The sequence below is a fragment of the Lytechinus pictus genome, chromosome 1 (genome assembly GCF_037042905.1).
Source record: "Lytechinus pictus isolate F3 Inbred chromosome 1, Lp3.0, whole genome shotgun sequence".
Taxonomy (NCBI): Eukaryota; Metazoa; Echinodermata; class Echinoidea; order Temnopleuroida; family Toxopneustidae; genus Lytechinus; species Lytechinus pictus.
The window spans coordinates 44,712-69,931 of NC_087245.1; the positions used below are offsets into that span (position 1 = coordinate 44,712).

At 35.3% G+C, this 25,220-nt stretch overlaps 1 protein-coding gene across 2 annotated transcripts in view; it reads left to right on the top strand.

Annotated features, from left to right (window-relative positions):
* The window catches only part of LOC129255364 (translocating chain-associated membrane protein 1-like 1), a 34,887-nt gene extending 13,262 nt beyond the window's left edge, over positions 1–21,625 (top strand). The window contains exons 6-11 of one of the 2 annotated variants that reach the window (XR_010293776.1): positions 4,682–4,752; positions 6,756–6,866; positions 7,531–7,674; positions 8,838–8,989; positions 18,623–18,816; positions 19,538–21,625. Coding sequence is in view for 1 of the 2 variants with exons in the window: in XM_054893728.2 (XP_054749703.1) it covers positions 4,682–4,752; positions 6,756–6,866; positions 7,531–7,674; positions 8,838–8,989; positions 18,623–18,741 (597 nt within the window). In the remaining variant the exon portion in view is untranslated. Of the gene's footprint in view, positions 1–4,681; positions 4,753–6,755; positions 6,867–7,530; positions 7,675–8,837; positions 8,990–18,622 lie in introns of both variants that reach the window. The other variant, XM_054893728.2, reaches the window with a different exon arrangement.
* Positions 21,626–25,220: the final 3,595 nt, after the last annotated feature.

Here is a 25,220-nt window from a genome sequence, read left to right on the forward strand (position 1 = left end):
TTTGCACCCGACCCTCTCAGAATTCGTTGTAATTTGGTACACAAAAAATTCCCCATTGCCCAAGCACAAAACAAAAAAAATTAGTCAAATCGGTCCGTCGGTTCTCCCGCTACGGCCCGCCCTTTTCTCCTGGTTTTGACAAAAATGGGTGTGACCTTCAACTTTCAATGGCCATTGCGTCGTAACATGTTGACCAATTTTCACGAAACTGGTACCATTCAAAAGGAAATTCAGAGAGGAATCCGAAACAAGCATCAAATAATGTATTGCAGCGATTTAAAAGGTCATGACCTTTGACCTAAACTTTGACCTTGAATTTGACCCCCGGACAAATAATTTTTTAACTTGATTTTCGTGTATGTTAATTATAAGTATAATATTGACAAAATATGTTAAAACCAATGATGATATTTTTTTCTTCACCTTTTAAAACTCTTCCAAAGATACCAAGTATCTGATCTGAAATTTCACTCTAGTCCCACATACTGATATTCATTTTAGTAAAGTGTTTACCAGTTCCATGATGTATGATTTCTTCCAATCTTAAGTTACAGTATGTAAACAGATAAAAAGAAATTGAGCTCATCAGTTAATAAATGAAACATTAAACATTTATGCTCATGAATAGGTATCTGTTTAGGCATTTTGATGTTGGGCAATATTTAATAACTCATTATTAGAAAACTGCTGGGAACTGCAATATCCTGCTTTCTAGTAAGCTGTACTCCTCAAAGTGGACACATGACACATCCAGTTTTCCTAATTGCTTTCTGAAAGCAACTTTTAGGTAATCGGCAAAACACAGTTTCTACATTTTGCACAAGATATATTAAGCATTAACTTTTTTTATAAGTCGCTCCATACTATTTTATTTCTCAAGTATTCCTTTATCATCAAATTGTAGAATGCTAATTTCAGGCCAAAACCCCCCATATAAATTTTGTTGTTATGTTTTGAGATATTGGTGTAAATGTAGAATTTAAGCAAATACTAAGTTAAATGCAGTACCCACAGATGAAGAACATGTTAAGTAAACTTATTTTTATCAGGGCGCCCTCTGTGTATCTAAGGTATTATTTTCCCCTTGAAATACATGTACACAATGACACATTATTTCATGGTAATGAAGCAAGTGATAATAAAACTGAATGGAATTCTGGTCCATGTGTAGATACATGTACAGCGTTTTTCCACGAGCATTCGCTTTGACTTTCCCAGAGTAGGCCTATCTACGGTACATTTCTTCAATATAAAAAAAGAAAGAAACAAAATATTTGTTTTGGGAGCCTTAAATTATTTAAGGCTCAACAATTTGATGATAAAATAATACTATAAAAAAGAAATAAAATAGTTTTGAGCATCTTTGGAAAAACAAAAAATACTTAATATCTTAACTTGTGCAATATGAAGATACTGTCTTTTTTCAATGGGGAGGCAGCAAAAGGGATACCTGCTGGGTATAGCTAGATACAATATTATCTGTCCTATTGATCACCATCTCTAGCATCATCATTATAAAGAATGTATCCAATGCTGATGCTTCAAGGATCTCAAGGGTGTTTTCACTTTGGGGGAGTACAGCTGACTAGAAAGCAGGATATTGCAGTTCCCAGCAGTTTTCTAATAATGATTAATTATATATTGCCCAACATCAAAATGCCTAAACAGATACCTATTCATGAGCATAAATGTTTAATGTTTCATTTGTTAACTGATGAGCTTAATTTCTTTTCATCTGTTTGCATACTGTAACTTAAGATTAGAAGAAATCATATATCATGGGACTGGTAAACACTCTACTAACATGAATATCAGTATGTGGGACTAGAGTGAAATTTCAGATCAGATACATGTACTTGGTATCTTTGGAAGAGTTTTAAAAGGTGAAGAAAAAAAATATCATCATTGGTTTAACATATTTTGTCAATATTATACTTATAATTAACATACACGAAAATCAAGTTAAAAAATTATTTGTCCGGGGGTCAAATTCAAGGTCAAAGTTTAGGTCAAAGGTCAAATCGCTGCAATACATTATTTGATGCATGTTTCGGATTCCTCTCTGAATTTCCTTTTGAATGGTACCAGTTTCGTGAAAATTTGTCAACATTATGACGCAATGGCCATTGAAAGTTGAAGGTCACGCCCATTTTTGTCAAAACAAGGAGAAAAGGGCGGGCCGTAGTGGGAGAACCGACAGACCGATTTGACTAATTCTTTTTGTTTTGTGCTTGGGCCATGGGGAATTTTATGTGTACCAATTTACAACAAAAACTGAGAGGGTCGGGTGCAACCACTGGGTGAATCCAGATGGAATGACCCAAACATCATGATCAAACCTGTACTTTAAAAATCTGTCAAAACAAAGTATGTATCAATATACCATTTTCAACACTAATTTGTATTCATACTTTGGCGGCCATTTTGAATTAAAAAATGGCTGCCAGAGTAAAAAAAAAAATTGTCCCAGAAACTTCAGGTCTTGTATTATTAAAAAACATAAAGCATTTTACTTGAATATCAATTTGATTTTTGGCCTCTGTGTCCATCTGTGGTGAAAATGCCCAGGGGCCGTATTCTGAAATTTGTCTTAAGAGAAATATTCTTGTATCTTTAGAGTTACAATAAAATCCGTATTCTGAAAACTCTTGTATCTTTTCTTGTCGATTTTCTTGTAACTTTCACTAAGCGCTTATGAAGTCAGAGTTACAATGATGCGTAAAGTTAAAAACGGCGCATATATCTCTGTGGGCAAGATAACATATCGAGATAAAAGGTATTCTGAAAATTCTCTTATCTTTGCATTCTCTTAACTTCCTTGCAAAATACAAGAGGTAGGGGGCTATTGTAACTTAATGTTGAATGCGATATTTCTCGGTCAACAATAATAATTTATTGCTGCATCCCGCAAGAACATCATGTTTTACAAAAGGAGATATTCCAAAGACGTTATAATGACGGATTGGTAGACTTTTCAGTAATTGAAATTTAGCATCGAGATGATTAATCTCTTCAGAGAAAATATGACTCTGAGAAAGGCCATGTGTATTCTAGCGCAGTAGCGTACGAGCATAAGCGTCGGTGGCGCAAAGGAAATTACGCCGAATGTCATCAATGAACAATGCGCTTAATTATTTTTTTAGAAGGGACGCTTCTATTGGTTGACCGAAACACAAACGGTTTAATGATTGGTTGATGATAAAATATTAGGCGTGTCAGAGATAAAATAGGGGACGTCCTTACAGAGATAAGACAATTTTCAGAATACCACCCCAGGGGTGGTACAGGCAGGCCTGAGATTCTCCCGATATTTATCGGGTTCCCGATATTTTTTCACCAACATAGGTGGTCTTTGAGATCGATGTAAATCCGGTATAAAATTAAGGGGGGTTAGGGTGTCTATTTTCAATGCCTTATTCGCAAAAATTGCTAGAAAATGAAGGGCACATTGCGCCCAAATTCACACAAAGTTATAAGTTCTGGCAACTTGCTGTCGTTACTTTTCATGAAAATTGCCGTCATGCATTTGAAAACTTGATTCTTCGACGGCTATTTGAAGTTTATCGCACACGGTCGGTATTGATCATGGGCGCTGCCATTTTGTATTACCCACCAGACCATTCACGCGTTGCAGTGGAGAAAACAGCGTGCACTCGGTGCGCGCGCGATGGCTGCATTCAATTCATGCATGCGCATGCAGGCGCTAGGATAACCCAGGGAACTCCGGCCCGCGAAAGGGAACTCTGGCCCGGTTAGCGCTAGGCGTGATTACGGTGATTTGTCAATACGGGAGTTCTTTCGTGCGAGCGAAAAAACAAGAAAAGTTTGTGAAAAATTATGGCTTTTCAACAGAAATTTCTTGATCGAGATGAAGAGGCGAGGGTGAAAGGGATCAACGCTTCAGTTCGTGAGAAATGGACTTGGAAGTGGGTTGAAAAATCAGTAGATGGAAGGGTGGCAAGTGAGCGCATACGGAAAATTGAGGAACCCGGTAAAGCATACTACGTGGTGTAATAAGGAAGTCAAGTACGTGAATGGTGGCTGGAGCATGATCAAGCAGCACATGTATGATGCTCACAAGTTTTACTATAGAATTATTTAATGTACGTATTCTGCATTTGATTCAGAAATATTGAACTCAAAATCTCATAAACCTCTTACATGTATAATTGAGTGGTATTGTTGCATGCACTACCAATGAAAGTATATTTCCTGGTGAATTTAAGCACTTTGTGCCTCAGAAACACAATTCTTTCCCTTTTATACAGCAAATTCCAGGTACTTCATGGTGTTGAGGAGATGCCTTCTAGATTCTCTGAAAACCCCCAAATCCATGACCTTTGGGGGGCTTCGCCCCTCGACCCCCTCCGGGGCGTTGCCCCTGGACCCTTGGCCGTTAAGTGCGAGACTCTGTTCACTTCGCTCCCTACGTTCACAAAAAAAAGATATTTTTGAAAAGGGCCACTCTCAGGCCTGGGTACAGGGAGAGGTGAAAGGGAGTAGCATTTAATGAAATAGCCCTTCTCAAATTTTATTTCTTAACTACATTCTTTACCAATTATTTTCACAAGTGGGTGAGACACAATATTGCTTATGCCTTGTTTGAATACATTTACTCAGTTTTGATTAATTAATGTGACCCATTCTGTGTTTTTTTTAATATATTTATGTGTAATTGTAGGAAGAAATTGGACCCAGGATTCAGTACTCTGCCTTCTATCTAGTTTTTGTTGTTTCTGCTTATCTTTTAAAGTAAGTATCAATGTTTTTAACTTATTAAATATTCAACGGATATAAATAAAAGAAAAAAATGGGTGTGTAGGTAGATGACACCAAAATACAGGCTAAGTTCGAATTTTGAGTCCGCAGGTCAAAGGTCACAGCTCATTTAATATGCGAGTTGGTTTCCGCATAACTTTGGGAATCGACATCAAAAAGTTAACCTTCGGTTAACTTTGTGATGTTGATTCCCCCAACTTGGACAAAATCTTAACCGAAGGTTAACTTTTTGAAATGTCATCATAACTTAGAAAGTATATGGACCTAGTTCATGAAACTTTGACATTAACCCTATCTTAACTGGGCTATTTTGGACCAGTATATACTGGGGGGGTCAATTTGACCCCCCCCCCCCCCAGATCTTGGCCGCTAATTGCGCAATCGCCGCAAAAATTTGCAAGCGCGTAGAGCCGGATTTAAACTACAAGAGTGTATAGTAAAATTTTTTTAATAAATATTTTGTATTAATTATGCAAATAAGCATATGAAATTTGCCATAGATTTGTTTTTTTGGTGTATGTATTTGCCTTTAAATCAATTTATATAGCTAGTAGAATGCTAATTTCTGGTGGGAGTATCAATTATTACATTTCTAACAAATATCTACAAGAAAATAGCAAAAATATAATTAATTTCTTATGTATTTTATTGTTTTTCCCGATGAACTTTGTCGAGGATCCTTTTGCGATCATAAATAGCATAAAATAAATCCATTTAAACCAACAAAACTAAAAATAATCATACATTTATGATTTTACACGGAATCATGTTTTTGAGCAATTTCTGGTCTGACATGCACTTACAAAACGTTGCGTAATTTTGGAACCGCATACCCGGGCGTCGCAAATTTGGTCTCAAAAGATGCGCAAGACTTGAAAGTAAAAAGTCAGTGAGCGGGGCAGTCAAAAAAATTCGTGCGACGGCGTAGTGACAAAATTGACCCCCCCCCCAGTTTAATAAGGGTTAAGGTAATGGTATATCACTTTACATGCTGCCCAAGTTTCAAGTCATATGAAAAAGGTCAAAGGTCAATTTGGGTTAACAAAAAAACTTTAGCCATGTTAGGATATTTGTTTAGGCAGTTTGGAAGCGTTAATGGTTAAAGTCCTATTTCCAGTCAGTTTCTGTGTTGTCATGTAAAATGATAATTCAGAGTCAAAGAACTTTGACCATGTTGGGGTTAAAATCTTACCCAAGGTTAAGTTTTTGAAAGGTCTTTGTAACATTGTAAGTATAAGGGCCTACGTCATGAAACTGGGACATAAGAGCTATAAAGTATCCGAGTATCACTGACCATCTGGTGTGAGATGCAGGTCACAGCATGTTCAATGTCAAGGGTCATTTTAACCATTAAAGCTTAACTAAGGTTTTGATTTTTCTAGATGATTTTGTGTATAATTCAATTCAGTGTTTAGTATTTATTTCCAAATTCATTTAAAAAAAAACCTCTTTCGATAATGGTTAATGGACAAATGTAAATTTAAGTTACTAGGCAAAAGTTCAATGCCATTTGAGGTCTATGAACTTAGGATTTAAATATCAACTGAATGTCCCCCCCCCCCCCTTATTGAAAAATTATCCATTGTACAATTCAAAGTCAGCACTGCTGCTACATTGAATTGAGTGATGCAAGCAAGGCGTTCCACTTGCTCAATTGGTGCCATTTCTTATGATTAATTAATTAAACATTAAAACTAATTCAATACCATATTATGCATTAAGTCTAGCTTCCCATGATTTTCTATCCAAAATTTGAACTTCCTTTATGTTTTTGTTATTTGTTTGAAATACTTATAAATGCTCTGGCATGTATTTGTTATAATCACACAGAATGTTTTCATGTATCATGTTAGCTGTAAGAACTGATATCATGGGTTTATGTTAAGTACCTTTGTTTATTAATCATTGATAAAGAGGTGATTTTTATCTTAAATAAGCTTATCTTTTATGTTCTCTGTTTTATTTTATTTTAACAGTCTGACAAGGCTTGGGATGATTTGTATAGTCATACATTACATAGCAGAGCTGACCTTTCATGTTGCCAGACTTTTGTACTTCAGTGAAAAAACAGATCTATCAGCACCTTGGTGAGTACTTATCGATCTCATCAATTCTTCCCCATCAAATTTCATCTACATATTTGATAACTTTTTTTTAATTCAGTAAATTCAGCATACGCACATTGGTTGTCAACATGAAATCTTTACCAATGTTAAGTTTTTGAAATGTCATCATAAATTAGAAAATATATGGACCTATGAAAATTGGACATAAGGTAATCAAGTATTACTGAACTTCCTGCCTGAGTTTCAAGTTACATGGTCAAGGTCACTTAGGGTCAATGGACTTAGAACATGTTAGGGGAATTGACATTGAAATCTTTATTAAAAAAAAGGTTATTTTTTTTTCAATTTTGTCATAAATTTTAAAAGTTTATGGATTTCAATGTAAACGATGTGGGATTATGTGCACAATGTACAGCATACAACCTATTGTTTTAATATTTTTAATGTTTTAAACCCTCTGTTGTTAAGATAAATTGACAGTATAAACTTGACAGAAAGTCTCATCCCTGTAAAACTGACAGCACCAAGTACTAAAAAAGACACTTAAAAGTGTAATGCGACTGACCGTGGAATCGCCCACCTACATAATTTTAGTTCATCCTGCAGTTTTGTGGAGTAGATGAATTTCCATTAGTTTTTACCTAAATTTGATTGATTACTCTGATATTCTTACCCATTTTGACAGCTTTACATTATGGTCCATACTATTTCTTCTGGTTCGACTGATGACTATCTCACTCACCACACTGACAGTGTGGTTTGGATTAGGCAAAGTAGAAAATCAGGGCCTTGATATCTCCAAAGGAAACTTCAATTCCCCTTTATCAAGGTTAGTCCCTGGTACATGTTCATTGATTATAATGATTTGTAAGATGATTATTATTATTATTAAGATGAGGATGGTGATGATGATAATGATGACGATTATTATTTTTATTATTAGTAGTAGTAGTGGTGGTAGTGGTGGTAGTGGTAGTAGTGGTAGTAGTAGTAGTAGTAGTAGTAGTAGTAGTAGTAGTAGTAGTAGTAGTAGTAGTAGTAGTAGTGGTAGTAGTAGTAGAAGAAGTACAATGATGATTGCAATTACAACACATCAGGATACGGGTGAATAGGATTTCACCTGTAGGTATCTGGTCGTAACGGCTGATTTTTGCATGCATCTGGAATTAGCAGCATTTAAATATCTCATTCCACCAAAATTTGTCAAGCTGATTTTAAAAACTTTCCAATGTATCTTCCTCTGCAATTTCTCGAGGTAGAATGTTCCAATCTCTTACAAGTCGTGTAATACATTTGCTCCTGGCATCTTGTCTTGATCTTTTTATCATGATGGTGAAGATGAAGTGAATATTGTGATGATCCTTAGGATGACAAAGTAACAATGATGTTTATATGAAGGATGATGATCATGGTGTTTGTTGCAGTGATAATGATTATGATGATCTAATGATGGTGATGACAGTTACAGTGGTGAGAACTTGTTGATTCTGGGCATTTATTGATAGGTCTAAGTTTAAAGCCTGCCTGCCTGCAATATTTGTAGAGATTCAATGATATTACTTGTGTACTTTATACCCGAATTTTACAAAAGAGTAGGGACATACATGTAACTATGTAGTTTTTTATTGTCTAGTTCTTTGTAAATTCATTTTCCAGTCAAAGAAATATTAGTGCCATGTATTGGTATTTATATTTTCATCCCCCCTGCATAGCCTATCATAGTACTGACAAAGTTCTATATGTAGCATTCATATTATTTTATGGTATTGATATTCCTAATTTTACCCATACAACAGGTTCCATAATTGCATAATTTCCAGTGGTTTTGACCCCATAGATATACTTCATACTACTCTTCTCAACTAAGTTGATTACAGACTAGCATTTCAATGAAGGAGCTAGAAAACTGCAGAAATTTATAGCTGAAAAATTGTGCCACAGTTTTGTTTTCTAAATGTAAATAAAACATTTATTTTGTGTTTCAATTATTAGACTGACCATCTTGACAGCAGTGTGCCTTTTCCAGGCTTGGCTAATCTTTAACTTCCTCATGTTCCAGCTTCGTAGACGTCGAGAAACACAGCTTGCAAATGCTAAGATACAAAGAAAGATGGCTCCTAAGACAAAGAAGAAGAAAGACGATTGTAAGTTCTTTGCTCATCTCTTTTAAATCTAAATCATACCCGTGTAAACCAAAAAAAATATTGCAAACATAGCTTGCAAATAAAAGCCTTAATTTTTTAAGTAAATGTATATTATTGTTATAAGATTATTACGTTGTTCTTGGTGTATTTTTGTGAATGAATCTATGTGTAATAGCGACTTCTCTTCTACTCAGTCACAATTATGTGTTCAGTGTAATGCTACCATATTTCCATTCAGCCCAGTTAATGGTGATGAATAATTTAACATGTATGATTTCTTTTCACTAGAGTGATTGATAGATTTTATTTCTCACAATTAAAACATTGCAAAAATAAACTCCTCAAATTTTTTTTTGGAAATCTGACTTTGATCGATAATCCCTCCTCAGTTTTAGTAAATATTAATGTAAGATTGATACCTATGAGTAGATCATTTAATTCCCTGTAAAATGATACCCTACATGATATGATTTTGGTTCACATGGAGGTGCATTGCCTTGAAATGTGGGGCAAGGTCAAAATTCAAAAGTTGCAAAATGACACAATATTGAAAGTCACAGTTCTTTTTTTCTGTGGTGATGAGTGATTTTCTCAGCTTTTTTTTTTTTTCATGCACCTTAACATCAACATTAACATGGAATCAAACACATCTATGCACAAGCGAACACAAAACAAACAAACAAAGCATGGGTATTTCAAACCACGACTCAAACCATGTTAGTAAATAAAGAGGCTTTAATAGGAGGTAATAATAATTTGTGAACAAATTTTCGGCATTACTCCTATGTGTTTAAGATCGCATGCTCGATCTGTAATGAAAATCATAAGTCAGAAAAAAATTGGAACCAGTGGGATTCAAACCTGTCATCTACTGCTCGCTACTATTATTACCTCCTATTCAAGCCTCTTTAATTACTATCTATTGTCCACGGCGGACTGCATTTGCATATCAATGAGTCAGAAAGAAGAGGATCGAGGGTATTTGTATTCCAGTTCATCTTGACTATAAAGCCATGAACCAGAATAGCCTGGACTCAACCAAAAAATTACACGGGGGCGGCGGGCGAATTCGCCCCGGAAAGTCCAAAAAGAGCCCCGGAAAAGGGCTAAAAACATTCACACGAGGGCGACTGCAAAACTCATAATCGCCCCCGTCAACTAGGCTTGGGAGCCAGCGCCGGGTAATCGAGTCTACCCGATTCTCAATGCCAGAGTCGGGGAGTCGACCCTGATCTCTGGAGACTCGAGTACCAAGCGGCGGCGGTTCTGAGCTGAGATAAAGGGACTCGAGTCTTTGCCATGCTCTCTCATTCATGGACGAAAATCGGCCCCAGCGCCGACTCCAAGCACTGAGATAAAATAAATGTAGAATTTGGAGCCGAGGAGTCATATTCTTCGAGCAGAACGTTTCTCTGCTTGTGTGCTTTAGGCTCAGTGTGACTGCATGTGGTATGGGGATGCATCGTGTGCATTGTGTGTAGTGTGTATTTCTGTGTGTGTGACTGTAAAATGCCAGTAGAGACCACGTGCGCATGTGTTGAGCGACACTTGTGATTGTATCATGAACTGGGATTTGTGTGTGGATTGTGTGAGAAGTTTGGTGAAGGTGTAAGATTTTGGGCGATTGCTCCCCCCTCCCATTTATGTACACTCTCTAGCCCCATGTCGAGCTGCAGCCACCCATCTTGATCCTTCCCCCCAAAGCTTGTCTCTCCTCATTCCTTCTTTTCTTCCAAACTTTATTTCCCTATTATTCTTGTTAATTTCTCCTTTTAGTCAAGTGTTTATCACCTCTTGTTTGTTTTTAAATATTTTTATATCTCTGTTCAAAACAAGAGTCTCGTCTATCCCTTAAAAAAAAATCACGCTTTGATTTTTTTTTCTTTCATTCCAAAATCCCATTGATAACGTTTGCTTGCTAGTCTTAAATGGGAGTCTTGCCTTATTGGAATATTGGCAAGAAGTTAATAAAAAAATGATGTTATTGTTCTGTCAGTAATTAAAGTAGAGATTCAACTATGGATATTTTTCAGTCATATTTCATTTAATCTTCGTTATTTTAATCCAAACATTCATTTTTTTCAATGATGTATTTCACCTTTGGCCAGTTCGCCATTTTCTTAAGTGACTGAAAACGTAGACTAGCCCCTTAATTCAGGGACAGCAACCCTCGGCAATTTGTTTACATAACTTTCTTTGTCTCCGTCATGTATTGCACAATCTTGAGAAGCACATGTTTGGAAATCTGATATTCTTGTGGTGGTGGTGGTGGGGGGGGGGGGTACGAGATTGCCGCCCTTTTCATTCTGTTTTGGTTTGGCTGCCACATGGCCTCTCTCACTGTGTGGAGAAATTAGGTCAGGTATATTTGCAAAGACGTGGATAAGTTCATTTCAATTAGAGGCCGTGCAAGGCTAGGCATTCATGATGGATGATGGAAATTGCCAGTTTTGGTTCTGGTAGGCCTTTTTGTCATGAATCTGTGTAACTGATACGAACGCTTAACAATTCAATGACCTTTATGATTATGACTTATATCATTATTTTGTATGAATAATTTTAAGTCTTTTTTAAAAAGTGTCATTTAAATAACTTTCAGTCAAATATGTACGAAGGATATTTGTTCAACTTCATAACATTTGCAGGTACCTATATTGTATGATAAAATAAATTACCTCAGAATTGTACAAATTCAGAACTTTCTTTTTCTTTTTCTTTTACATTGTCTTTAGACACGAATACAGATCTTTCTAGATTAATTTGGCAAATGGGCTATAACACTAAATAGTAAACACGCAAAGCTCACGTCAACCAAGTATCAAACATTCAAACTTCGATTAATTCATGGAGGTTCTACCTCCATGATTTAATCTGAATAGGTCTGTATTAGGTCCATGAATCAACTCAGATATCGTTCAAGCATCAAAATCAATCTATCATCACAACACTAAAATCATAAACCATCACTTCGAAGAAACAATGCGAAGGTCAAACCAGGGAAGTGTTATACTTCCCTGGTATATGCTAGCTACCGTGTATATATATACACACACACACATACACACACACAAACGCAAAAAAGCCGCGAAATAGCTCCAGAAATTGTAGCCCTGGAAAGTGGAAAAAGAGCCCTGGAAAATGAAAAAGTAGCCCTGGAAAATTTTTAAGTTTCTCCAAAAAGAGCCCTGGAAAGAAAAAAATTAATTTTTTGGTTGAGCTGCCTGGTGGTTGAGTCGCTGCCCGGCAAGCAGTAGATGACCGGTTCGAATCCCACTGGTTCCAATTTTTTCTGACTTCTGATTTTCATTACAGATCGAGCATGCGATCTTAAACACATAGGAGTAATGCCGAAAATTTGTTCTCAGACCATGTTATCTCACAGAACCATCACTACATAAACCACAACAAAACATCAAAAAATGAAGAAGCAGGGGCTTGATTTAAATGGATTTTCATCTCTATTGACACAGACAAAAGAATCATGTTAATGATGTTCTTTATTGACCCTTCATGACTATTTCTGCTCGTTTTGCAGCTTTTCAATTCAGACATCATCCAACACTTTTGAATCCTGCTCTTTTCGTGATGGCATGATCATAACAAGCATGGTATCATTTTAAAGAGAATTAAATGACCTTTCGAATGATAGCAAATATGTATTGTGTAAAATTGGGAGTTTGGAGAAATTAATGGCCAAACTCAGATTTCCAAACATTTTTTGAGGGGTTTATATACATTCAAACAATATAAGCATGATAATTTAATCATTAATAAAGTGAACAGGTACCGGTATATGGCCTTGAAATTTTACAACTTTTAAGAGAAATATGGGAAAATCCAAAAAGCTACTTGAGCTTGCAAGGGGTTATCCCAGTTGCAGATTACTATTGCTGAATATATACATGAACATAAAAATAACATACAAAGAAAGTGCAAATAAACTTATAATGTAACTTACCCAAGAGAAATATATGCTAAATCCCACCTCCCCCCCCCCCTTAAATAACAAAAAGTTGCTTTTCTTCTGACTAATATTTAGCTAGAATTTGATCTTTTAATTTCTGTTTAAATGCCACAAATCAACATCGTCTTCACCAAATTTAAAACGGTGGGAGACATTTTGACCTTGATGTCTTACTGTATTATTTAATGTTCATTCGAAAAACTCAATGGCATTGAATTTGCACAAAATTTTCTGTACAACAGGGTTGGCGATTTTTTAAATTTTATTTTTAAATTTAAGAACTCAGATTTATTTGATTTAAATCAGATTTTTAAAAATTTAAGTCAGATTTTTAAAATCTTTTTAAACAATTTTTTTTTAAGAAAGCGCAAACACCAAAAAATATAACCCTTTACACTGACATCAATTTTAAAATCATACATTTCACTACTAAAATTATCCTTAACAATCTATTTCATAATTAAATCTAGTCAAAATATTAAAGTCATGAAGATGCTGACTTTTCTGCTGTGTCTGCATGCTCGGGTGTACATATGTAGAGAGTTTCTACTGACTGGTTCATTCCAAGTTGAGGAACTGTATGGGTACAGCAAATGCTGTAAAGTTGGTGTTCCTATTCAAAGCTCTTAACATGAAATGAGGATCGGTTTATTTGGAAGAATTCCATTACTCAGAGATTCAAATTCTCCAAAGATAAACACTTTTTATGTTCAGGCCAAGGATGAAGATCATATGTTTGTTTTGTTTAAACATCATTTAGGGTGTACAGTGTGATTTTTTTGCAATTGAACAGCAGTTTATTTACAAAAAAGTATGTGTGATACATAAAGAAGAAGCACAAACATACTGAGTTTGATGACTTTTCTCTCAAAGGATAAAAACTGCAGCAAAGCTTCATGTGTATTACAAAAGCAGTATTTTTTTTTCCAATCTGACACAGCTTATATGGTACATGTAACTGATACTGATTGCTACTTATTTAATGTGTTTTAGCAAATTGTATTTATAGAGCTCTCCATTTATTGATGCAGATGCAAAATTTCTGTTCATATTTGTAGCACTGCAACTGAGAATGAAATGGGCCAACAGTGACTTAAAAGAACTTTATAAGAGATACATGTATGTTTTAACAACAAATTGTGTCTTTAACTGCATTGGTATAAATTTCATTCTTTGTAAAGCATCAGATGTTTGATAATGGATTAACAATGCAAAATCTGTTGACAAAAATTCATCATCCATATGACATGGCAAAAGTAGTTCATGTGAATGATCAAAGTAAAAGCCAACTGCCAACAACCCTTTACTTTTATATTTTCTTGAAAACTGTCCTCTTAAACACTTTTGGATGTTGACATAAAGAACTTATGTCAACTTATGTTGATGTAAAGTAACTTTGTTTTACTATCAACAAAATCAAATTTCACAGGGAAAGTTTTGTAAATCCACTTATAAATGTGGAGTGGGGTCGAAGTGTTAACCACATTTATGCTACATGTACATGTATGTACATCTTTGGTTTTGCAAGATTTTTGTTGATTTTATTTCAATTGTTATGAGTACATATGAAGGATTTATTCATGTGTTGGCATCAATTCACTATAAAATCTTTTTTTTTGTGTGTAAAAAAAAATACTGCCACTTAAGTTACACCAAAAAATTGTAATTCATTTGTACATGCTTGGTTGGTGTTGGAGTTAAGTTGGCGCTCTTCAATCTAGTAGATTATCTGCGCCAGGTTGTTTCCGAGTTAGTTGCTGAATTCCCGCTTCAATGTCCTCGGCATTAGACTAGTCTAACCTGTCATATAGCGAGGTGCAATACTGTATAATTATGATTAGTTACCTCCACCATTAAATTGTGCGTTTTTGTACTTCATAGTATGCAAACTTATATAAGAAGCTAGGTCGAAGCTCAATTTTAGTAGTCTAAGAATTAAAATCACTAATCATCAGTACATGTTCCATTGGAAGTGATTTAAATCAATGATTTTTGTAAAAATATCATAGTGATTTAAATGTACATCTTTGGTTTTTCAAGATTAACCTGATTTTATTGACTGGATTTCAATTGTGTTGAGTAGATATGAAGGATTTATTTATGTTCTGATGATATAAAGTTGATAAAATACAAAACGTAAAGCTGCTACACACAAACAAAATTTACATAATTTGTTCATGTTTCAATGGGAGTGATTTAAATCAATGATTTAAAAAAAAATCATAGTGATTTCTTTTTTGGTTGCCCCCCAAAAGAAATGGAGAAAAAAAGATGGGGAAAAGAAAAACGAAGAGAAAAAAGGGAAGAAGAGTATAGCTTTACTGTTTTTTTTTGTCAAAAGAATAAAATAAAATAAACGAGACGTTCTTCTCTCTCTTCATACAATTTTTGCTTCCGCGCTCCACGCGGGAAAATATTGAAATTGCCTTTCCCCTTTGTTTCCCACAACTTTTTGTCTACTTCGTTTTTTTCTCCCCAGCTATGAGAATCATATATTCTTGCCAGAAATTATGAAGTATAGTATGGGTGTAAAGAGTATAATAATTTCTTTGATATATATATTTTTAAATTCATTGACACAACATTTAGGCTCTTCTGTTCGGAGCGGGTAAACATTCCCGTCACTCCCAACTCCCAAAATGCTATTTCTTCCAATTTTCGGCAAGCAAATTTGGCGAAGTATCTGCTCAAAGAGGGAGGCATTAAATTTGTGCCGTGCTAAATTCAAAACTATGTACGAGGAAACTTTATTCTATATCATCCATCTCCTGTCTTGTTTTGCGTCATTGACTGGAAATTTTGAATATCACTGAAGTTTCTTAATCATACAAAAGGAAGTGCTTGATATGAGCAAAATGGGAAAGGAAGAGTCACTCTTCTAGCTCGCATCATCCCGTTCACATTTTGAGCTTTTTTCTTCGTTATCGAGTTATATAATCTAAGAAATATCAAAATTAGAGCAGGTTTAAGTTTCAGAGAAATTTGTAAAATTCAGAACTTCAACGCCATTTGCAAGAAGGAATATTTCCTCCCTGCATATACCCGTCTTTTACTCTGTTTTGCGAGTTAACTAAATTTAATGTGGCTCAAGTTTTTACAACCAAATCTGATATGACCATGGTAGGCATTTTATACCACTTCTATTTTCATAAAAAGTTTTCACTTCCACGATTCGCGCGGGAAGAGGTACAGTATTACTTCGAATTTCTCAATCTTTCCCATTTTTTAGCGCTCATAATTTCTTTAAAATTTATAAAAAACAAGTTATTTAATCACAGCAAGTCAATTGAATTTGAGGCAATAACTAGAGACACAAGTGACATCTTCTTTTTATTTGAATTTGTTGAGATATCAAAAACTGCACTTTGCGCGGGATGGGGAAAACTACCCCCTCCCTACACCCTCCACCCTAGGGTGTGCGCTTTGCGCGATCTGCAAGTGTTGGCATGCTTCGCGTGCATTTACCACCCCCTCCAAAATTAAATCCTAGCTATGCAGTTGTGCACATCCAGGATACAAGTGATATGTCATTTTCTGTGCATACATTTTGTGCAGTGTATCAATTTAAAAACATGAACTGCTTCTTTCAACTCATGACCTAATAGACGGCAGAACACAGTAGGATCAAAGTCGACAAATATGACGAGAATGTTATTCAAAGCACAATGACAGTCATATATGTTAGTGAATTTATTAATTAATCGATGAGTGTCGGTCCATCTAATATGTCCATGGTTGGTTAAAACAGGCCTTGTCAGATAAAACATCCAACAAGTCCTTTCATGAAACACTTTCCAGGTATTGTCACTGATCAATTGGAATGAGTTTCTAGTCATGTAATCAAGTTCAAAGGTCACTTTGACCATATTCTTTTAACAACATAAAAAAAAGTTGACCATGGTTTAGATTTTTGATTTTAAAGATTTTAAAATTATAAGTCCCTATTCAAGAAAACTTACTTACATTCATATTATCAAATATGGGCAAATAAATGAAAGCAATTTCAGGAAGCTAGGCAAAGTTTAACCCTACGAAGACTGTCAAGGGGGGGGGGGCTGAATCAGCCCACCCCCCTCGATATTTTTCGCGATAAATCCGCCGCTCAAAAAAATTTTGACTGCGTCGCTCACTGACTTTTTACTTTCAAGTCTCGCGCAACAAAATTGTGACCCCCGGCCCTGGGTACGCGGTTACGAAATTACGCAACATTTCTTAAGTGCATGCAGACCCAGAATTACTCAAAAATATGAATTTGTGTACAAATCCAATGCAAATAGTGTTTTTAGCCAAAATTTTAAAATGTATCATTATTTTTCCTTTTACTGCTTAAAATCAATTAATTTTATCTTGTTAATGGTCAAAATAAAGTCCCCGACTATTTCCATTGAAAAAACATAAAAAACAAAGAAATACATAACAAATTTAGAAAACAATAGAATACATAAGAAAATGAATGTGATGTTGAAATTTTTGAGAAACAAATTTGATCAGATGCCTATCTAGAGTATGTGAAAAAAAAATTAGCATTTTAGGGGCATTATTTTATTAATTAGAGCAAACTTATGATTTTACACATAAATTAGTATAATTAATGAGCAATGAGATTTTTCGCAGAATTTGATATTGTAGTTTTGTAGATAATGCCATGGGTAACGCGCTTGCCAATTTTCGTCGCGATCGACGGCCAAGATCATAAGGGGGAGCAGAATCAGCCCCCCCACCCCCCCCCCCCCCCCCGTCTTCTTAGGCGTCGAAATAGCCCAGTCTATTTAGGGTTAAAGGCCACTCAAGGTTTATTGAACTCAACTTATAAATAAACTTAACAAAAACTGAGGATTTTGAATTTTCAAGATTTAAAAATTATCATTCAGCAGTACCGTAAGGGCACTAGTATTCAACCCGTTTGGAGAGTTTCCTCAAATATATAGAAATATAGAATTTACCTGAATTTCAGACCCGTCTTATTTCCAAGAGCAAATGCTGGTTATTCTTTTTCCGTTATTTTTTTCTTCAACCAGTTGACTGTGTGCGCGGGCGATTGAATTATACGGCGACGGATTTTGGTACTAGTATTCAACCCGTCGGCACTAGTATTCAACCTAGCGATGAAAGATGGCCCTGTCTCTCAATCTGCCCTTGTCCCATCCGACTATGGACTAGACCATTTGAGATGAGACCAAATAGGGAATTAATCAAAGCCAGAAATTTACATAGATCTAGATCTAATTTAGCAATCTAAACCCTTTTGAGATTTGCTATCAATCCTCACTAGGTTGAATACTAGTACCATTCAGTGCAAAAGGCCATCGCCGCATAATTCGATCCTCCGCGCATACAGTCGACAGATTGACAAAGAAAATATCGACAACAGATTACCCTGGAAATAACAAAGGTGTGAAATTAAGATAAATTCCCTATTTCTAAATATTTTGGGGAATATGTCAAAATCTTTGAATTATGCCGGGTTGAATACTAGTACCCATACGGTATATTATTGAATATAACTTGGTATCAGAAAGTAGACGAGTAGAATTTCAGGTAAATGGGCCCAGGTCAAATGTCATTTCAGATCAACATTAAATATACCTGTACATGTATTTTGTTTTTGTGTTTTTGAAGAAGATATTTCTTTAGTATACTGTGAAGTTCATATTTGTTTACTTTTACAGTGCGAGTTAACGATGGTGGTGACACTTCTGATGCAGTCTCAGCTTCACCTATTGTATCCGACTCCCCCCACTCAGAAAATGGAACTGTCCGTGCAAGGAACAAGCCTAAGAAGAAGTAAATCCTGTTATTGAATCCTATAAAGTGGTTGCCTAGCAACAATTTCCATCAATTTAGCCTTGTTCTTCACCTTCACATTCATGTGACCTTACATCCATTGGGAGGAGAGGAAAAAGAGAAACGGTCTAGGTTTCTTTGAGAACCTGTCATCTCATATAATACTTTTTGTTTATTTGTTTCCTTTTGATTTTATCAGTAAATGATATTAGAATTTAGCACTTTGCTTCATTACATTTTTTATGTGAAATTCTCTTATTGGCTTTGGAAGTCTCTTTGAATTTCATCTTGGTTTCTTCTTTTTTGAATAGTTTTCAATCTTCCAACTTATGAGCACAAAAAGAGGCCTTGGCTACATCATTTAAGGGAGAGTCATGTGTTTTACTTTTCTTCTTTGATTTGACTCATTTTAAGTGTGACTTTGCTGAATAAAAATTTAAAAACAAACAAATTTGTCCTGCCTGCATAGCAGAGCTAGACTCTATGTGCGCCGCTTTTCCGACAGCGGCTGTGAAGGCAGCGTCATCAACACTGAAATCTTAACTGAGGTCAAGTTTTGAAATGTCAAAGTGAATGGACCTAGTTCATGAAATTTGGACATAATGGTAATCAAGTATTACTTTATCATCTTGCTTTGGGTTTCAGGTCACATGACCAAGGTCAAAGATCATTTAGGGTCAGTGAAATTTTAACCAAGGTTGAGTTTCTAAATGGCATCATAACTTTGCAAGTACATGGACCTTAATAGTCAAGACATAAGGTAATCAAGTATCACTGATCATTTTGGAGTGTGAGGTCACATGATCAAGGTCAATGATCATTTAGGATCAATGAACTTTATGTGAATTTTCTTTTTTTTTGTGAATAATAATTGTTTTCAAAGTCGGCACTGCTGCTATATTGAATTGTGTAATGCAGGCGAGACTGCCAGAGGCGTTCCACTTGTTTTATTTATTTACTGATAGATTTAACAACAGAGATCACTTTGGGGGATGTATTTCATGTTTTTGAAATCATAATTCCAACAAAAAATTTACTGAAGAATTGTTTCATGTACATCCTATTTGAATCTGAGATGCATTTTTCTTGTTTATCTATTAAAGTACATGTATGTATACTCTGTATGCCTATTGAATTGTTATCTGTTATAAGATTAATGCAAAGAAGAATATTTCTTGTCAAGATTGAATGGATTCATTTCATTTAAGACTAAAGATTGAGTTAATGATATGTATTTTCAGTATTGAAAGTTGTTCATCAAAATCATTTCCAGGTTGTGTATTATGCATGTGGATATTCAAGAATTTAATTCATATACTTAGCTAGATGTAGACATTCCTTTTTTCTGTCATTAAAGTTACATATGAAGTACAATATATTGTTTGCATGCACCAGATTGATTTTCTTTAAAAGTATGCATGTCATGTAAAAAGTTACACTATTTTTCTTAAATTCATTAATTTGGTAAGTTTGTAAATTTACTTCACAATGAGAAAAGAGGGAGAGAAAGAGAGTGCCTCTACATACATTATGTATTGGCTCCAGACATTGGTTGTATCACTCCAGTATGTAAGATAGTAGCATGAAATAATAACACATTTTGGCACTTCATGGTTTGGTGATAGGTAAGGACCTTTTCCATACTCAACCAAGTTAGAGGTATACAAAACTGAATGTTCATTACGTCAGCCCCTCGTTGGGGAGACGACCGCAGTTCAGGCCCTGAACTGCGGTTGTATACCCCCTTAACAAAAATCTTGTTAGAGGATCCAAGATATTTTTGAAGCTATTTCAACCCTGCGTGCTTAACCAAATTAATCCCTCTTATGTAACATTTCACCTCCACAGGCAAACCTGAGCTTTTGAGCCAGGGTTAGACAATAAACAGCAGCTGTGATATTACGTAAGAGCAGCTCTGCCTGTAGTCGGCACTTTGGAATGAAATTATTGTATTTGATATTTAATCCAGTTTTCAAAGGCATATTGTATTATAATGATGGGGGTTTGCCTAAAAGCAAACTCCCATCTGTTGTTTTAGAGATAATCATACACACAATGAAAAGTGTGCAAAATTGTGCCATGTAACGTCAGTTACCGCAAAAATGCCCACGTTTAGATACTCAAGGCCTGGGGTGATTTAGTTTTATCATGGTTTGATACTGGGGTTTGCCATCTCCAACGATTGTTTTGCCTCATGTTTGTTATGAATGAGTTTGTTGAAATGCTAAGAGTAATATTTTGGTAGTGATGCCAACCTGGAATTGTTAAGGCACGGACGTCATCAGGTCAGATAGAAAACATTTTATACAGAAACCCTTTATTATCCTGGATGCTGTTTCATAAAACTGTGAAGTTATACAAAACTAAATATAAACTAAAAATATGAAGTGCAAACATGCACACCTAGGTTTATACTTGATGTATTTACACACCACCACTGTGTTTGAAGATATTTCTTATAAATTCAGGCAGAAATATAGTTTGCCCTTAATTTGATGTATAAAAATTATGAATGTAGATGGATTAACCATGTTATTAAAGCTAAAACTTGATATTTAATACTTAAGAATGTAGATGAATTTAGCATATCTCAAGCTAAAATTTGATATTTTTATTAATAATTGTTTGGCATCACCTGTGCCTGGGAGGCGATAAAGCGAACTGAATCATTCTGAAGGGCCGTCAGCCTGCATAAACCCCCAATGATACACATGTATGAAGCAAGTACCCTGGCATTGCCCTGTTTACCAAAAGACTGGAGTTAAAAATGTTGGATGTAAACAATGTTTTATTTTTCAAGTTTGCCATTTGTGCTCATTTACACAAAATGTTGTTTCTTTGAGCTGGCCAATTTGGGGGTTAGTCTATACTCTTTAGAATACTTGAAATTAATTTACTTGAAAAAAGTAAGTTGTATCCAATTCATTTCTATTTTCTCCTTTTTTAAAATCATTTTGCAAAAAAAAAGAAAAAAAATGTTGGCAAAATTGTTATGACCACAGAAAGCCTATTAAAATGATATCAGTCTGGAATAGCACAGATAATCACACATTTTTATGATTATGGTATCACGCTCAGTGTCCGTCCGTCCGGTAACTTTTCCTTGTACACGTGATAACTTTTCCTTGTACACGTGATAACTTCAGTCTGACCTAACCTAGGCTCATATAATTTGGTGTGTATGATACTAGCATGGATCCCAGAAAGCCTATTGATTTTGAGGTCAAAGGTCAAGATCACAGTGACATGTTTTCATCTTACCCTTCTGAAGTCCTTGTAAACGCGATAACTTCAGTTTAACTTAACCTAGGCTCATATAATTTGCTGTGTATGATACTAGCATGAATCCCAGGAAGCCTATTGATTTTGAGGTCAAAAGGTCAAAGGTCAAGATCACAGTGACATGTTTTCATCTTACCCTTCTGAAGTCCTTGTTAACGCGATAACTTTATTTGAACTTATCCTAGGCTCATATAATTTGGTGTGTATGATACCAGCATAGATCCAGGCAATTGATATTGAAGTCAGAAGAACAAAAGTGAAGTCGCCACCTTCCACTTTTCTTGCTTGACCAATAACTCCATTTTCCGCGTTATAGGCGGGCGTATTATGTGCTCGCCTTAGCGACACTCTTGTTAATATTACCTTGTAATTCAAAATGTATTGGATCTGTACATATGACACATTTTATTAGTTTGGGTCTGGCAGAAAGTCAGTTGTAACTTCAGCCTGAGAACCAGGGCCCGTATTCCATAAACGAGATAAGCATGCTTAAATGAAAAATCTAAGCATTTCGTCTTATTTTCTAAGACAAAATTGTTAGCCAAAACGCGTATTCCATAAAGAATTGGCTAAGAATTTTGTATTAGAATTTGGCTAAGAGTTTTTGTGCGACTAAGACAGATATAGGATGAATGGCTAAGTAACTTTTCTTAAAACTGCAGTCTGTATTCCATAAATACAACATGGCTAAGAGTTTTACCCTAACTTTAAGACAGTTATGAGTTGTCTTATATTGTTTTAGTTTCAAGGCAATTTCCACCCACGCCTTTTCTTTATCCTGAAACGTTAATTATGCTTCGGTCTCAAGATCTCTTTTCTCTCTTATTTCTGCTATTAGCGTAATTTTCTCTACTTCTGTGAAATTGGCCTTCCTGATTTTCTCAGTCTCCATCTTGATATTTGTTATGATGCGATTTTTGCTTTAACACACAAAACGCATAGACTTTTTACCGCGGAGCAGCTGTTACGTTTGTGACAAAAGTTGCATGGCGTTGCAATTTCCTCATGACGTCATAGAATTTAAGACTTTGGCTTAGCCATATCATCTGACTTGTGACGAATGTCTTAAAGTTTATAGAATATCATTAGCGAAGATTTCTTAGACAAGCAAAATGCTAAGACAAATTGCTCAAACTTAAGCAAAAAGCTTATCTTGTTTATGGAATACGGGCCCAGGGCGTTCCATATTATGAGACAAATGATATTAAAGCAAAACTAACAAAGAAAAATGATAATGTTCAGTTTCTATGTAGTGCAAATTACAATCTTAGCTCTCTTGAAAAGATGGAATAAGAAGGATAAAAACAAAGAAAGCAATCATATACTGGAACCTCCATGCATTATTTTATTTGAAAAAAAGAGGTTATGTAACATCAAGAGCCTCCTGTGTTAAAATTTGAAAGAGGCGACTGAATGAAACTTCAATCTAGGGTTAAAACAACTCTTTGAATCGCGTCTATCCAAAAAGCTGTGGCATAACTCGATACTAATTATACTGTGCATTTATTTTTTGTAGGCTTTACATTTGTCTTGTGACATAAGTATAACAAGAAATTTTGTTCCATTTGCACTCAATTTTAATGGAGATATTGAGCAAAACAGTGTATATATCGCTGATTCATGGACACATTGTACAAATACTATTCATTTACAGTCCTATATTAAAGGCAATTGGGTTGACCAAAATTTGATATAAAAGCACATATACTTGTTCAGTCGGGTATCTATATACCTCAGATTACCTATGCATAATTCTATTTTTAAAAGAACATGAAAATTTACCTATTCAACAGTTATCAACCGAATGTCACAAAACCTTAACATGGTATGCCCCCCATGTCCCTGTAGGCCTTAATATTACAAATTGCAGCATTGGCCAAGCATATATTATAAACAAATATTGTATTGATATGGCTCTATGTGGTGGTGTTGTGATATAGTGGTTATGACTCTCTTCTTTCAATCTGAGGGGTGTGGGTTCAATTTCCAGCCATTGCGTGTTTTCCTTCAGCAAGAAATTTACCCACATTGTCCTGCACTCAACCCAGGTGAGGTGAATGGGTACCTAGTAAGAAGAAATTCCTTGAATGCTTCAGCGCCTATATGGCAGTGTAGCTAAAACCGGGGTAATAATAGCAGCGCTTGCTTTCCTCAGGCAAAAAGCCTCCTTTATAAATCCAGGTATTATTATTTAATTATGCAGAATTTTTTTTCCAAGGGGGCAAGACTGTATAATATTTTACAAAGAAACTTGAAAACGAGGGAATCCAATGGCCAAGCTTGTATTGAGGGCTGTTGTCTTTTCAATGTGAAATCTAAGGATTTTCATGTACACTTTAAGTGAAATTTGTGAGAAATTTCAGTAAAAAAATAATATAAGTTTTCAAAATTTAGGAGGTGGAATGCTCCTTTCATGTCACAAGAAAATTTGTTCAATTTACACTTGATTCTAATGTTATATAGTTATAGAGTAAACGGTGTATATCGCTGTTACATGGACACACAAGGTGTACTACTAGTATACATAAGTATCTAGGTATTGGCATTGTACAAGTACATTTGGTCCGAGAAGGAAATTGAAGGATTTCATGCATACTTTTGTTGAATATTTTGAAAGTTCAAAATTTTAGGGGTGGAGACTGCCCTCCCCCCCCCCCCCCCCCATTTCATGAACAAGAAGTGGAAAATTACCTAACTTAATGGAAAAGCCAGTATTAAGTAACTAAAATAATTGAATTTATTTAAGAGAAATCTGATCAAATTATGGAAATAAATTGATATGCTACTGCTTTAGTATGACAGTGAGAAATCTTAGTGGGTGTCACTTGTGACATCTGATTTTGTGTCGCCTGCATAGCAGAGCAAGACTATAGGCGCCGCTTTTCCAACAACGTTGTCAACATTGAAATCTTAACCAAGGTTAAGTTTTTGAAATGTCATCATAACTTAGAAAGGATATGGACCTAGTTCATGAAACTTGGACATTAGGGTAATCAAGTAAATATTACTGAACATCCTGCCTGAGTTTCAGGTCACATGACCAAGGTCAACGGTCACTTAGGGTCAACAAACCATGGCCATGTAAGGGGTATTTGTGGAATTGTCTAGTTCATGAAACTTTGACATAAGATTAACCATGTATTACTGAATATCTTGTGCATGTTTGAGGTCACATGACCTAGGTCAAAGGTCATTTAGGGT